Raw genomic sequence first — 14,073 nt, forward strand, 5'->3', positions numbered from 1 at the left:
CAGGGAGCCTGCTTCTCCCTCTCCCACTCCCCCTGCTTGTGTTCCCTCTCTCGCTGTGTCTCTTTCTATCAAATAAATAAATAAAATCTTAAAAAAAAAAACAAAAAACAAAAAACTATGTTCAAGAGTGTCTGGCAGTTTCAGTCAGTAGAGGTTGTGACTCTCTTGATCTTGAGGTTTTGAGTTTGAGCCCCATGTTGGTTATAGAGATTACTTAAAAATAAAATCTTTAAAAAAGGGCGCCTGGGTGGCTCAGTGGGTTAAAGCCTCTGCCTTCGGCTCAGGTCATGATCCCAGGGTCCTGGGATCGAGCCCCGCATTGGGCTCTCTGCTCAGCAGGAAGCCTGCTTTCCTTCCTCTCTCTGCCTGCCTCTCTGCCTACTTGTGATCTCTGTCAAATAAATAAATAAAATCTTAAAAAAAAAAAAAAGTACTATGTTCAGTTCTATTTGAATCCTGATAAATTGGTCACCATTCATTTTTTCACTTCTTCAACGAACATTTGTTCATTAACTTACAGTGTATCAGATATTCAGAATATTGAGACAAATAGGCACTGTTTTTAGGAATCTCACAATGTATCTGGGGGAATAAATTTGTAAACTAGTAATAGCAAAGCATTTTTTTTTTTTTTAAGATTTTTTATTTATTTATTTGACAGAGAGAGATCACAAGCAGGCAGAGAGGCAGGCAGAGAGAGGAGGAAGCAGGCTCTCCGCGGAGCAGAGAGCCCGATGCGGGGCTCGATCCCAGGACCCTGAGATCATGACCTGAGCCGAAGGCAGCGGCTTAACCCGCTGAGCCACCCAGGCGCCCCAGCAAAGCATTTTTTAAGTAATACAATAACATGGCATGGTAATAGATTTGTCTATGCTAAGCACATTTCAAAAGTGTCCACTTCGAAACTGACAACAGACCTAAACATAAACTTCAATGTTCTAACAGATAAGCTATTGACCATTTCAAGATGCCTATTTAGATTAGGAGTATAGGGCTCTCTGCTCATTGGGGAGCCTGCTTCTCCCTCTCCTCCCCGCTTTTGCTGTCACTATCTCTGCCTCTCTGAAATAAATTTAAAAAAAAATTTTTTTTTAAGATTTTATTTATTTGACAGAGAGAGATCACAAGTAGGCAGAGAGGCAGGCAGAGAGAGAGGAAGGGAAGCAGGCTTCCTGCTGAGCAGAGAGCCCGATGCGGGGCTTGATCCCAGGACCCTGGGATCATGACCTGAGCCGAAGGCAGAGGCTTAACCCACTGAGCCACCCAGGCGCCCCAAATAAATAAAATTTTTAAAAAAAGAATAGATTAGGAGTATAGCATATAGCATTAAAGAGTAAGTATAACAAGTCCTATACAGTATGTGCTTACAAATTAACTGATGATAGCCTAGACTAGTACTAGAGATGTTTTGTTTTGTTCTGTTTTAATGTCAAACTGAGGGCTTAGCTGACGATTAGCAGAGCTTCAGAGATGAGTGGTGCCAGTGAAACAGACACAAGGCTGATTGTGCATTTCTTTAAATTGGCTATGTTTTACTGATGAAAAATAAAACTTCAGAAATGCTAGTATACTATAGTATTACTATAGTAATCTTTGAATACATTAAGGACTGGTTCTTGGGAAATAAAGGAAATTGTATCACTTTCATTAAGTTATCAAGCCACATCCATGTATATCCCTAAAAGAAGTTTATTTTCTATGGTTTATTCTCTAAATTTTTTCAGATGTCTGTGAATCACTACCTTTATTAACAAATCATTTCTATAATCATATTGTACAATTTACTAATTAGGAAGGCACCTGGTTGGCTCAGTCAATGGAACACACAATTCTTGATCTCAAGGTTGTCAGTTTGAGCCCCATGTTGGGTGTATAGATTACTTAAAAAAAAGAAAAAGAAGAAGAAGAAGGGACACCTGGGTGGCTCATTCAGTTAAGTGTCTGCCTTGGGCTCGTGTGGGGATCCCAGGGTCCTGTGATCAAGTCCCACATGGGGCTCCTTGCTCAGTGGGGAGCCTGCTTCTCCCTCTGCGTGCTGCTTCCCCTGCTTGTGTTCTCTCTCTGACAAATAAATAAACAAAATCTTAAAAAAGCAAACAAAAAAAAACTTTTTAAAAAATTACTAATCAGGTTCTAGATTGTTTAGATATTCAACAGCCCTAAGGATAGGCTTTGGACATGTTTTATTCAGCTAATTTAACAAACATTTTTTTGTTCACCTCTTTGTTGGGCACTGTGGACATAATAAAATGTCTGTCCTCAGAGTACTCACAATTTAGAAAAGTAAGCAAATATGTTAACAAATAATTGCTATGGGATATACTAACTCCTATAATATAGGCATATTTGGGATAGGTTGTGGCCCAAAGGAAACCATATCATCTTAGGTTTGTCTAGGAATGTTTCACAAAGGGGAGAAGATAACTGGTTATTGTACGTATGACTAGGAGTTAGTCAGTTGGGAAGGATATTCAAGATGAAAAAGTACAAAAGAGTCTTTTTTCTTTTTTTTTAAAGATTTTATTTATTTATTTGACAGATCACAAGTAGGCAGAGAGGCAGGCAGAGAGGGGGAAGCAGGCTTCCTGTTGATCAGAGAGTGAGATGCCTGGCTTGATTCCAGCACCCTGAGATCATGATCTGAGCCGAAGGCAGAGGCTTTTTTTTTTTTTTAAAGATTTTATTTATTTATTTGACAGAGAGAGATCACAAGTAGACAGAGAGGCAGGCAGAGAGAGAGAGAGAGGGAAGCAGGCTCCCTGCCGAGCAGAGAGCCCGATGCGGGACTCGATCCCAGGACCCTGAGATCACGACCCGAGCCAAAGGCAGCGGCTCAACCCACTGAGCCACCCAGGCCCCCCGAAGGCAGAGGCTTAACCCACTGAGCCACCCAGGCGCCCCAAGAGTGAGTCTTTAATGATATGGTATGATGGGCTGACTTGTGTTCCCCCAAAATTCATATGGAAGGCATAATCCCCAGTACCTCAGAATGTGATTGTATTAGGAGACATGGCCTTTAAAGAAGTGAAGTTAAAATGAGGCCTTTAGATGGGCCCGAATCCAATCCTACTGGTGTCCCTATAAGAACAGGAAATGTAGATATTCAAGAGTCACCAGGGATGCAGGCACACAGAGAAAAAGACCATGTACAAGTCAAGGAGAAAACCCTGAGGAGAGACCAAACCTGCCAACACCTTGATCTTGGACCCCAGACTCCAGAACTGTTAAGAAAATAATTTCTGGGGCTCCTGGATGGCTCAGTGGGTTAAAGCCTCTGCCTTCAGCTCAGGTCATGATCCCAGGGTCTGGGGATCGAGCCCCTCATCGGGCTCTCTGCTCAGAAGGGAGCCTGCTTCCTCCTCTCTCTCTGCTTGCCTCTCTACCTACCTTTGATCTCTGTCTGTCAGATAAACAAATAAAATCTTTAAAAAAAAAAAATAAGTTTCTGTCTGTGGTGTTTTGTTATGGCAGCCCGCAGTGTGTGTTTTTTCACACCACCAAGCAATTCCTCAGTTCTCAGTCATGATAACAGAATACCCTCCCATTTCAACCCAATTCTGTCTACTGTGAGATAGCATCAGGTGTCACCGGGTAAGAGCCCAGCCCCCAAGACTGCCTCCCTCTCCCTCCACTTCAGACACTAGTGGCAAGCCCGGGTTATCAACTACTGGAGATCAGAGGTTCCAACAACCCCCTCTTGGATTCCATTAATTTGCTAGAGCAGAACAGAACTCAACAGAACTGAAAGAACTAAGAAACATTTCCTCACATTTATGAGTTTATTATAAAGGCTGTAATAAAGGATACAGATGAAGAGGTATATAGGGCTGTTGGAGCACTGTGTTTGAACACTGACAGTTGGTTCAGTTTGGCTTGGGCAAAGGAGAGATATACCTAAAATGTGACTAGTGTGACTGAGGAGTTTACTTATTAGCTGCATCCCATTTTAATTCATTGAGTTTGTATTTAAAAACTGAAGCAGTGTTGGGGCACCTGGCTGGCTCAGTCGTTAGAGCACGCAACTCTTGATCTTGGGGTGTTAAGTGTGAGTCCCATGTTGGGCATAGAGATAACATAAAAAAGAAGAAAGAAAGAAAGAAAGAAAGAAAGAGGGAAGGAAGAGAGAAGGAAGGAGAGAGGGAGAGAGAGGGAAGAAGGAAGGGGAGGGAAAGAAGGAGGAATGGAGGAAAGGAAAGAAAGAAAGAAAAGGAAGGAAGAAAAGAAAGAAAAAGTGAGGAAAGAGAAAGAAAGAAAATGACAGAAACAAAAAAAATTGAAGCAGTGTAAAAAAATTAGAAGTACCATAAAGTGTTTTTGTTAAACACAACTTCATTGTTTTGATCAGACAAGCATTTAATCATTTCACCTTAATTATTGAAAATTTAGTGTCCCAATTAAGGTGTGCTGTAAGTATAAAAAAGATTGAATTTTTAAGATCTAGTACAAAAAAAAAGAGCGATAGAAATATCTCATTAATAATTTCTTTATTATCTATAGGTTGAAATTACAATATTTGGGGGCGCCTGGGTGGCTCAGTGGGTTAAAGCCTCTGCCTTCAGCTCAGGTCATGATCCCAGGTCCTGGGATGGAGCCCCGCATCGGGCTCTCTGCTCAGCAGGGAGCCTGCTTCCTCCCCTCTCTCTCTCTGCCTGCCTCTCTGCCTACTTGTGATCTCTCTCTCTCTCTCTGTAAAATAAATAAAATCTTTAAAAAAAAAAAGAAATTACAATATTTGGTATATATTAGGTTAGATAAAATATAATATTGAAATGCACTATTTGTTTTTACTCTTTTTAAATGTGACTACTGGAAATTTTTAAATTTTTTATATAGTTCACATTATGTTTCTGTTGGACAGCACTGATCTAGACTTTATTCTGTAACACTGAAGACATTTGAATAGGAGAATGATATGATAATGATTTTGATTTAGTGCAATTCATCTAGCACTGGTACAGGATAGACTGATTTTTGAAGGAAATTGGAGGAGGAGCGATCCCCTTAGAAAGTGGTAACGGGGGGCGCCTGGGTGGCTCAGTGGGTTAAGCCACTGCCTTCGGCTCAGGTCATGATCTCGGAGTCCTGGGATCGAGCCCCACATCGGGCTTTCTGCTCAGCAGGGAGCCTGCTTCCTCCTCTCTCTCTGCCTGCCTCTCTGCTTACTTGTGATTTCTCTCTGTCAAATAAATAAATAAAATCTTTAAAAAAAAAAAGAAAGAAAGTGGTAACGGTCTGAGAGCTCGGATTAGGTGCTTCAGGATCAACTGGAGTGACAAATGGCTGAAACCCAGTGTAGACAGGAAAATCAACATTTCTCAAATTTTTTCTTTCTTTACACTGTTGTTTTCATATTCAAAATGAATTTTGACTACACCTAGCCTATTAGAGGAAGATTAGTAAATAACATGCAAAAAAAGTTGTTCTTTAGGGAGAAATTACAAATGCAAGCAAAGAATAGAATTAACTCTGGCAATCTTTAGGCATTAGCTTTTTTTGCCCGCCTTGAAATGCCAGTACGCTGTTCTATGAAAGAGGTGGCTTTCTCTGTCTTTAACTCTCCCTGTTTAAAGTCCTGGATTCCTTGACTTAAGGATTTTTTTGGTTTGTTTGTTTTCTTCCTCAGTTATCACAGTAGCAGACATCCTCCCACAGAGCAGCAAGAAGCTAGGATTCAGATGTATGGTCTGCTGATACCTGTGTTTGGACCTAAGAGATTTCAAAGCATTTTCATTCATTACTTTTCTTCTTAGCAGACCTATATTAAACTATTAGGTGGGAATTTCATAACGTTTCTTCCCAATCTATTCCATTTTTAAATATAATGCCACATTTCTTATGTTGTTTTCAGTAAAGAAGGAAGAACACCTCACAGGAATCAAATGATCCCAAGATACATTTTAGGACATTTACCTTGCTGGCCTGTACCTAGCATAATCACCAGATTAATCACCAGAGTTGTAACTCCTGAATGATTGGAGCTGGGATTCTAAGTGCATCGAAGACCCCAATCAAACAGCCGATCTCCCCAAAACATCAACACGCAGTTGCATTGAGCAACTGTTATCTGTTGCCCAGGGGGAGGATTGCTTAACTGGGGCGTCTCTGGGGCTAAGCTGGTTTCTGGTCAGCAGTTTCTTAGATCCCTCTTACTCAAGAAGCATTTATCTTAATACATTCAGCACGATTTTAGATGCTCGAGATTCCGTTGAATTCCAGTTATAACTTTTAAAAGTACATATATTGCTAGAAGAATGCTCTCTGTCCGTATTAACTTGCTTAAGTTTCTTAAAGGTAATTTTCTCAGACTGAGTTAGCCAGACAAAATAGGTTTCAGATCTGTCTCCCTTTCACCCTCACTACTTTTTTACCAAGCAGACAATATTGTACAGAATTCACACATCTAAAACTTAACCTTCAGTGTTGTCTTTCTCCGTAGCTGTTTTACACAAATTAATTTGGGACACATAAATTCTGCGCCTTCACAATTCCATTTATTCTTTTGTTAACCATTGGGCAAATAATTACTGGGGCAAACACTGTGCTCTGGAATTACCTTGGAGCCCACTTTGAGCAAATGGAGGAGGTAACACAGACCGACTTTGTACTTTTACCCGTGCAGTTTGCTCTTGCGAAACATAAAAGACTAATTATACAAAGCTTAGGAAGAGGGAGGAAGAAAAGATAAATGATTTAGAGCCAAGAATGACACTGTGACACAAATAATAAATAAAAGCCAAGATAAGAAAAACGTAGAAAAGACCAGAGGAAAACAGAGCATCGTCGTCCTCTTAACTCTAAGCTGCAAGGTTCAGCCGTGAGCCTCTTGGGTCTACTGAGTACTTAAATGTGACTAGTACAACTGAGAAGCTGAATTGTTGATTTTTATTAATTTAATATCGGAGCGATTTAAAATATTTTCCCATCAAACACAGCTTTGTTGTTTTGATGCTGTATTTAACTGTAGAAAACTTAAGAGTCTAAAATGGAGATGTGTTATAAACGTGAAATATAGGGGTGCCTGGGTGGCTCAGTGGGTTAAAGCCTCTGCCTTCGTCTCAGGTCATGATCCCAGAGTCCTGGGATCGAGCCCCGCATTGGGCTCTCTGCTCAGCAGGGAGCCTGCTTTCTCCTCTCTCTCCCTCTGCCTGCCTCTCTGCCTACTTGTAATCTCTGCTGTCAAATAAATAAATAAATCTTAAAATAAAATAAAATAAAATAAAATAAACGTGAAATATACACCGAATTTCAAAGACATAGTTGGGGGGGTAGTAAACTACCTTAGTAATAATTGTTATACTGATGTCATACTAAAATGATATTATTTGGGTTATAGTGGGTCAAATAAAATAGTTACTTAAATTAACCTCTCTTGTTTCTTTTAAAAATTTTAATGTGGCTACTAGCAAATTTTATATTACATAAATAGCTTGGATTATATTTCTATCGGACCTCACTGCCATACAGGATATTCTTTGTCCTTTGGCTGCTAAATTCAGTTGCTGTGGTAACTAAAGGGGCCTCTAGGCTCAGTGTTTCCTGGAAGGACAGGAATGAGGCGGGGGAGGGGAGGTGTGACCTCAGGGAAGGTTTTCTTGGATGTCACGTTTCACTTATACTTGGTTCTCTCAGCTAACAATTTAGATTTTTTTTTTTTTTTTTAAGAGAGAGAAAACATAATCTGGTTTGTTTTAGGTCCTGTAGCATCAGTTTGAATTCTAGGCCCTCAACCAAAACCTAAAAGAAAGATATACTAACACCAGTTTACCAACTAGGAAAATTGGGTCCAATTACTGTGCTCTGTCCTTGGTCACCCTCTTCCACAGAGTGAGGTTGTTGCTAGGCTACAAATTAACCGGCATTAGGAAATTGACCATTGATATTCCCACGCCCCACCCCTCCCAAGAGTCTTCATTCCCCGCGCCCCGCCCCCCCCACCCCTTCAAAGCCTTGATACTATCTCTCACCCAAATCTTTAATCAGAACTAAATTGTTTTCTTTGTTTACTCACACCCTGGGCCTCCTCCCTCTCTTCTTTCATTATCCTTCATCTTCCTCCGTTCACATTTTCCCTGTTTTTTCTACTCATCTTGCTCAATTTTCTTGTATGACTGAGTAATCAAATACTTATCTCACACTTCTTTCAAGAAATTCACAGTCATTAATCAACAGGCTATTGATTATTCTCTCTAGTTGTGTAAAAATCAGGTGGGCTTGTCCCTTTTTTATTTTGTTAAGTAGAAGTGAGTTAGAGGATTTCTGTCGCCTTAGTGCCTGAGGTCCTTGGTCGTGCTCTTTCAAAGACGAAGACCCGTGGGTAGCAAAGCAAGAGCAAGAGCATATAAAGCTCTGGGGAGGGGGGCGCCTGGAGTGGGTTGCCCCTGGACTTTCTAAATTTAGGGGGTTTTGTGAGCTCTTTTGTGGAATTATCTTAAACAATCAGGGTGTGCTGAGTCCTGCGGATTAGGGCTTCGGTTATGTATCTGTCTACCTGTTAGGTTAATGTCTCTATGCTGTTGGTCTTTTTGCAGACGTCTGGGGGCTTATGTCTTTGCTTCCCCTTTCCTGTTTTAGAGACCAGTGCTTTGTGGTTAATTGTCTTATTTTAGTATGTTTTGCACCTTGGGAGACAGAGAGGAGAAGTGAGATGGGGAAAATCGGAGGGGGAGATGAAGCATGAGAAACTGTGGACTATGAGACGCAAACAGGGTTTGGGGGGGTGGGGGGGGTGAATGAGCCTGGTGGTGGATATTATGGAGGGCAGGAGGGCACGTATTGCGTGGAGCACTGGATGTGGTACATAAACAATGAATTTTGGAACAATGGAAAGAAATAAAATAAAATGGAAAAAAAAAGAGTAAGTTAAAAAAATGAAGAAGTCATCTCTGCAAATGCTGCAAAGCAAAATAGTGTACTCCTGTCCAAGCTGCAGAATAAGATGTCACTTCATTTGAACTGCCCTGACTCCGTATTTTCTTGTTGGGGACCCTGACCCTGACTACCTGGCTGTCCAACTAACTCCTAACAGAATAAGAAGGGAAATACTATAAATTCCTTAAAAGCTAGGACCTTTTTTGTTCTACATACTGATGAATCCTCAAGCTCTTGGAGAGTACCTGACGTGCAGTGTGCACACAACAAACACCTGTTTCGCTGAATGGGTCATCGTTCCACCTCTAGATGCTAGAAACCTGAGGCTAGAGGCACAACATCTCAGAATGGGTAGGATTCAGAGTAAGTGGTAGGGTAAATGCCATCTTAAGGAGTTTGAATGGTATCCCATAAGCAGTTGATTCTCTTGTTCCTTCAACCCAGGAGAGGTGGTCTGGCTCCCAGAGATACTCAGGTTTTCTTCCTCCCAGGAGAGATTGTGCTAATCAGAGGACAAAGAGAGCCAAAAACTGGCCCAGTTCTTCCCTTGCTAGCTTTTCTTCTCCAGGCTGCCCTTTCTTCCCCTTTAAGATGGTAGACCCAGCCTATAATCAAAAAGGAGCTGATAAATTCATAGCATGGTGAATCTATCTGCTTACACACCAAACAACCTGAACTCTCAGACAGTAGCACCCAGTCGACTTTATCTTATATAAGTAGCATTTGGTTTCATCTCTTTAGATTGACTTTATTCCCAGCAGATGTGAGAGCAAAAATTGAAGTGAATTTGCCCTCCCTTCAGGCTTTTCTGGTAGCATTTTGTCTTTGAAACTAAGAGATTATCGCTATCAGAAGAGGGAAGGAGGACGAGTTTAAAAAAAAAAACAACAAACCCTGGCACGGGGCGGGTGTCGGCTGTGGTTTTAAAACTGGGTGGGGAGGGAGGGAGCCCTTGCCTAGGGCGGGGGCAGAGTTTGAGGTCACAAAATTCCGCTAGGTCACGGGGTCTGTAGCAGGGGTGGAGGGAAGGGGGGCTTGTCTTACTTGCAGGCTCCACCCTTTGCGGAGATTATAAATCCGTCCCTGCCTCGCTGTAACGGTGAGAGTGAGGGTGGGATCGTGCGTCGCAGTTAGTCTTTGAGAGGAAAGCTTGCTGCTGAGGGCATTCTAGAGGTTTTGTTGATTGGAAGACGTGTCTCTGGGGTCCCGCTCCTAGATCTTTGTTGAAGATTCGAAAAGAATTGAATTAAGGCCATGGGGACCCAGAAGGTAAGATTAATATAATTACCAATTATCTTTGCTCGTTTTGGGGGTACACTCAGAAAGGCCGGCATTAACGGATGTGGCTGTGCTCTGTTTTATTACGAGTCATGTAGCCATCTAGCCATCTTCAGGCCTTTTCATTTTTTCTCCAGCCTGTGATGCTGTGGTTCTGTCTGTTCTCTTTGGATGTCACAGCGTATAAAGGACTTAATCCCAGTCCCACTCACCTTCCTGTCGTAGGGAAAGTCACCTGGAGAAGTTGTGTGTTTCTCAGGGGTTTTGTTTGGCTTGGTTTTAGCATAGTCACATGATATTAAGGATGTGGGGGTGAGATGATTGAGTGTTCAGGATGCTTGGCTGTGTTGATTACAAGTGTGGGTCTCAGTGAGGCAGCAGGAAGATTGCTCTGGAAGCATTAAACTTGAAAGGACCTGGGATTCGTTTGAGGACTTGGGTCAGGTGTCCAGCCATCTATTCTCTTACTCGGTCCATGGATACTAAGGAGGGAGAATTCTAGTTGTCCTTATTGGTGTTGTGATTGTGAGTGCACGGCACATTAATGTGTTATTGTGTTACGTATGTAGTATATATGCTGGGAGAAAAATCACTGTCGCCAAGGTGAGCTTACTTGAAAATAAGGGGAGATAAGAAAAGGGGTGAAAAGGGAGGAGAAAATAAAGGTCCTCAAGAATAGTAAATGATGAAGCAAAGCAGAAAGGAAGAGGTCAGTATTGACGAGAAATGGACTAAGCAGAAAGAACTGTGTGAGTGCGAGGGCGTCTTGGGTACTTAATGCCTGGCTGTCTGGGGTGCAAGGTCAACTTGGGGAACTGAAACTTCTGGCTGGCCACTCTAACATAAAGAGGGGGTGGTTAAGGTAAGGAAGGATTTGGTGGGGAGAATGCAGCAGAAGATGTATTCGGCCATAAAAATCGAGTTGGAAATCTAAAATAAACACATTGCTTGAATTACTCCCAGCAAGGTGAGAGAGGACTCCCCCTTCCCCAGCCCATCTCAGGTCAGTTGGTTTGGGAGTGAGCTTGTGCTCTCCCCCTACTGGGTGGGGGTAGCAGTACTAAACGAAGTGAACAGGAAGAATTTCAAATGGGATCAGGATACCGTGGGCAGATTTTGTAGATTCCATTATCCAGAGCGAAAAGAACAGCCCAGTGGCAAAGGCACCACCACCACTCTGGGCTTCAGTGGGATCTTGGGTCCAGAAGCAGACAGCACTGGATGTAGCTGTTTCCAAAAGAATCCCATTTCTAGGAATCCCAAGGCTCGCTCTCTTCCTGAAGTTTTTTTTTTTTTCTTTTTAAAGATTTTATTTATTTATTTGACAGAGAGAAATCACAAGTAAGCAGAGAGGCAGGCAGAGAGAGAGGAGGAAGCAGGCTCCCTGCTGAGCAGAAAGCCCGATGTGGGGCTCGAACCCAGGACCTGGGATCATGACCTGAGCCGAAGGCAGCGGCTTAACCCACTGAGCCACCCAGGCGCCCCTCTTCCTGAAGTTCTATGCTTGTTTTTATATGGAGCAATTTTTTTTTTAATAGTTTGAAACCAGTTAACCCAGTTCCTCTTAACTTTCTTCCCAGTTTTTCTTGCCACTTTTCCCGAGTTTTTGTGGTTGTCTATATCTCCGGAGAAGTTCTCAAATATAACCTGTGCTTTTGTGTTCCCTCATTCATTACCTAAATTTCGTTAAGTTTTTGTTCTTTCCATACCACTCCTAGGCCAAGTGCTCCTAATAGATCTCCTGAATTACTAAGAGACAGTCATCAGCGGAGAGCTTTAAGGACTGTTTCTTCCCTTTTTCCCCCCACCCCAGGTCACCGCTCCTCTGATCTTTGCCATCTCCATTGCTACAATAGGCTCTTTCCAGTTCGGCTACAACACTGGAGTCATCAATGCTCCTGAGATGGTGAGTGCCAAGCGACCAGAGCTAGAATTTGCAATAGGGAAATTATTCCTTTAAGTAGGGTTTCGAGAATGAAGAATTTCAGACAAACTTGGTATCTAGCTTGGTGAAGGCTGAAGAGGCAGAATAATACTGGTGGGGAAGTCTAACCGAATCCTTAGTCAAAGGAAAAAGCTCAATTGCTCCCCATACCCTTGACTGTAATCCATTCCTCTTCTCACCCTGTCAGGATAAAGTTCCTTTATTATCCCTCAGGGCTTAGTTACAAAGAGGGTGGGAGGGTATTAGGGGAGGACTGGGGTAGTCGCAGAACATCGTGCTGCTCCCTACTGGGATTTTCAGGACAAATCAAAATTGTTCTTTTCAGAGCTACCGTGAACCTCCAAAATGTCTGGATCTCTTCCATCCCCGCCCATTTACTTGATTATCTACCAGTGATTGTAATGCTGGTTTTTTAGGGAGGGGAGGATCCCCAGTATTTGCTCCTTCTTATTCAGCCATAACAACCTATCTGTCCAATCATTTTAATTGGCAGATCATAAAGGACTTCATCAATTACACCTTGGAGGAGAGGTTGGAAGACCCTCCCTCTGAAGTGTTACTCACTTCCCTCTGGTCCTTGTCTGTGGCCATCTTTTCCGTTGGTGGTATGATTGGCTCCTTCTCCGTTGGACTCTTTGTTAACCGCTTTGGCAGGTACTGACCAGAAACTGGGTAAGGAAGGGGGCTCTTCCGGTTGCATTGAGAACAGGTATTGAGAATTAGGGTGGGGAGGTGATGCATTTGAATGCGAGCATCCCAGATTCCCGTGGAGGCAAATAAAGGATAGGCCTGCTGGCACTGAGTAGGACTGCTTGCAGCTCTGCTGCCCATCAAGAGATTAGCCTTTGCACCCAGCTGTAGTTAATTCAGTACTCTCTAATAAAGTACACTGTGAATTTCCCAGAAACCTACTTGATTTAAAAGATCAGAAGTTGAAAAAAAAAAAAAAAAAAAAGATCAGAAGTTGTTTGCTTTTCTTAGAAAATTTGGGATTTCATGCAGGTGTTTACAAAGCAGGATTGGGAGGAAACGCTTTATAATCCTTGGCCTGTGGCAAATGTGGATAATGGCCAAATAACTGACATTTTTTACCCCCAAAGGAAAATTGAATCTTCTCATTCTCTGCTGACTTAGTAAAATGTCTTAGTGGAACACGTTCAGTAATGATTGGTGAAGAAACCATTTCGTTTGCTAATTAGACATTCTGGAAACACAGATGGAATTCGACATCTAATAAAAACTTAAAGCAGTCCATTTTATTTGATAACACTTGGGGTTTGTTGTGTTTGTATTTTTTGAGGCCACCGTGTGATTACTAAAGTCATTGAAATTTTAATGTGGCCCTCCCATAACTCTGTGATTTTTTCTTATCATTATTAGCAAAAGAACCTAATAGAGGAAGTAGGGAAACCAGGAAAGGAATGCAGAGAAACGTAAAAGTGAGGATGAGGGATAAAATTTTTCTCTTAACAGAGAAAAGTTGTTTTTCTCTCCTTTGGCCGCACATTTAGGGTCTCCCAGGGAGCTTTTAAAAGTACCAGTGTTTGAGAATTCCCCGGGAATTCCAACAGGCCACCCAAGGGCAGAGTCCCTGAAGTCTCTTCAAGCGTCCGCAATAATTTTCAGCGTTAAGCTTTTACTTCGGACTTTCTCTAGTTGTTTCCGTGGTTTGGCCTCCCACACTTAACACATAGATGCAGTGATGTATTATTTTATACTGGCTATCAGTACTTACTGTAAATGGCCTCACCACAGACTAGCCGAGAGCTAGAGAGCTGAAGCGGTCTGCTTTCTGTGCATGGAAAAACTTGCGAAAATCTGTCTCCATTAGTATGTTGGTGGCACCTAAGCAGCTATAACAAAATCGAGTAAGAAGCATAACAAGAGCAGCACTGGTCCAGAAATTGCTCCGAGTGTGTTTGTGGACCAGCTGCATCAGAATTGCCCAGGGCAGTGGTTCTCAGACCTTAGCGAGACTCAAC

General features: G+C 42.2%; 1 protein-coding gene across 3 annotated transcripts in view; it reads left to right on the top strand.

Moving 5' to 3' along the window:
• SLC2A3 (solute carrier family 2 member 3) overlaps positions 1-14,073 on the top strand; it is a 96,959-nt gene that overhangs the window by 72,573 nt on the left and 10,313 nt on the right. For 2 of the 3 annotated variants that reach the window (XM_047741058.1, XM_047741057.1), the window contains exons 3-4: positions 11,960-12,052; positions 12,585-12,745. In XM_047741058.1, the coding sequence (XP_047597014.1) occupies positions 11,960-12,052; positions 12,585-12,745 (254 nt within the window). Of the gene's footprint in view, positions 1-9,921; positions 10,138-11,959; positions 12,053-12,584; positions 12,746-14,073 lie in introns of those variants that run through there. The other variant, XM_047741059.1, reaches the window with a different exon arrangement.

This window comes from Lutra lutra, chromosome 8 (assembly GCF_902655055.1).
Source record: "Lutra lutra chromosome 8, mLutLut1.2, whole genome shotgun sequence".
Classification (NCBI taxonomy): domain Eukaryota; kingdom Metazoa; phylum Chordata; class Mammalia; order Carnivora; family Mustelidae; genus Lutra; species Lutra lutra.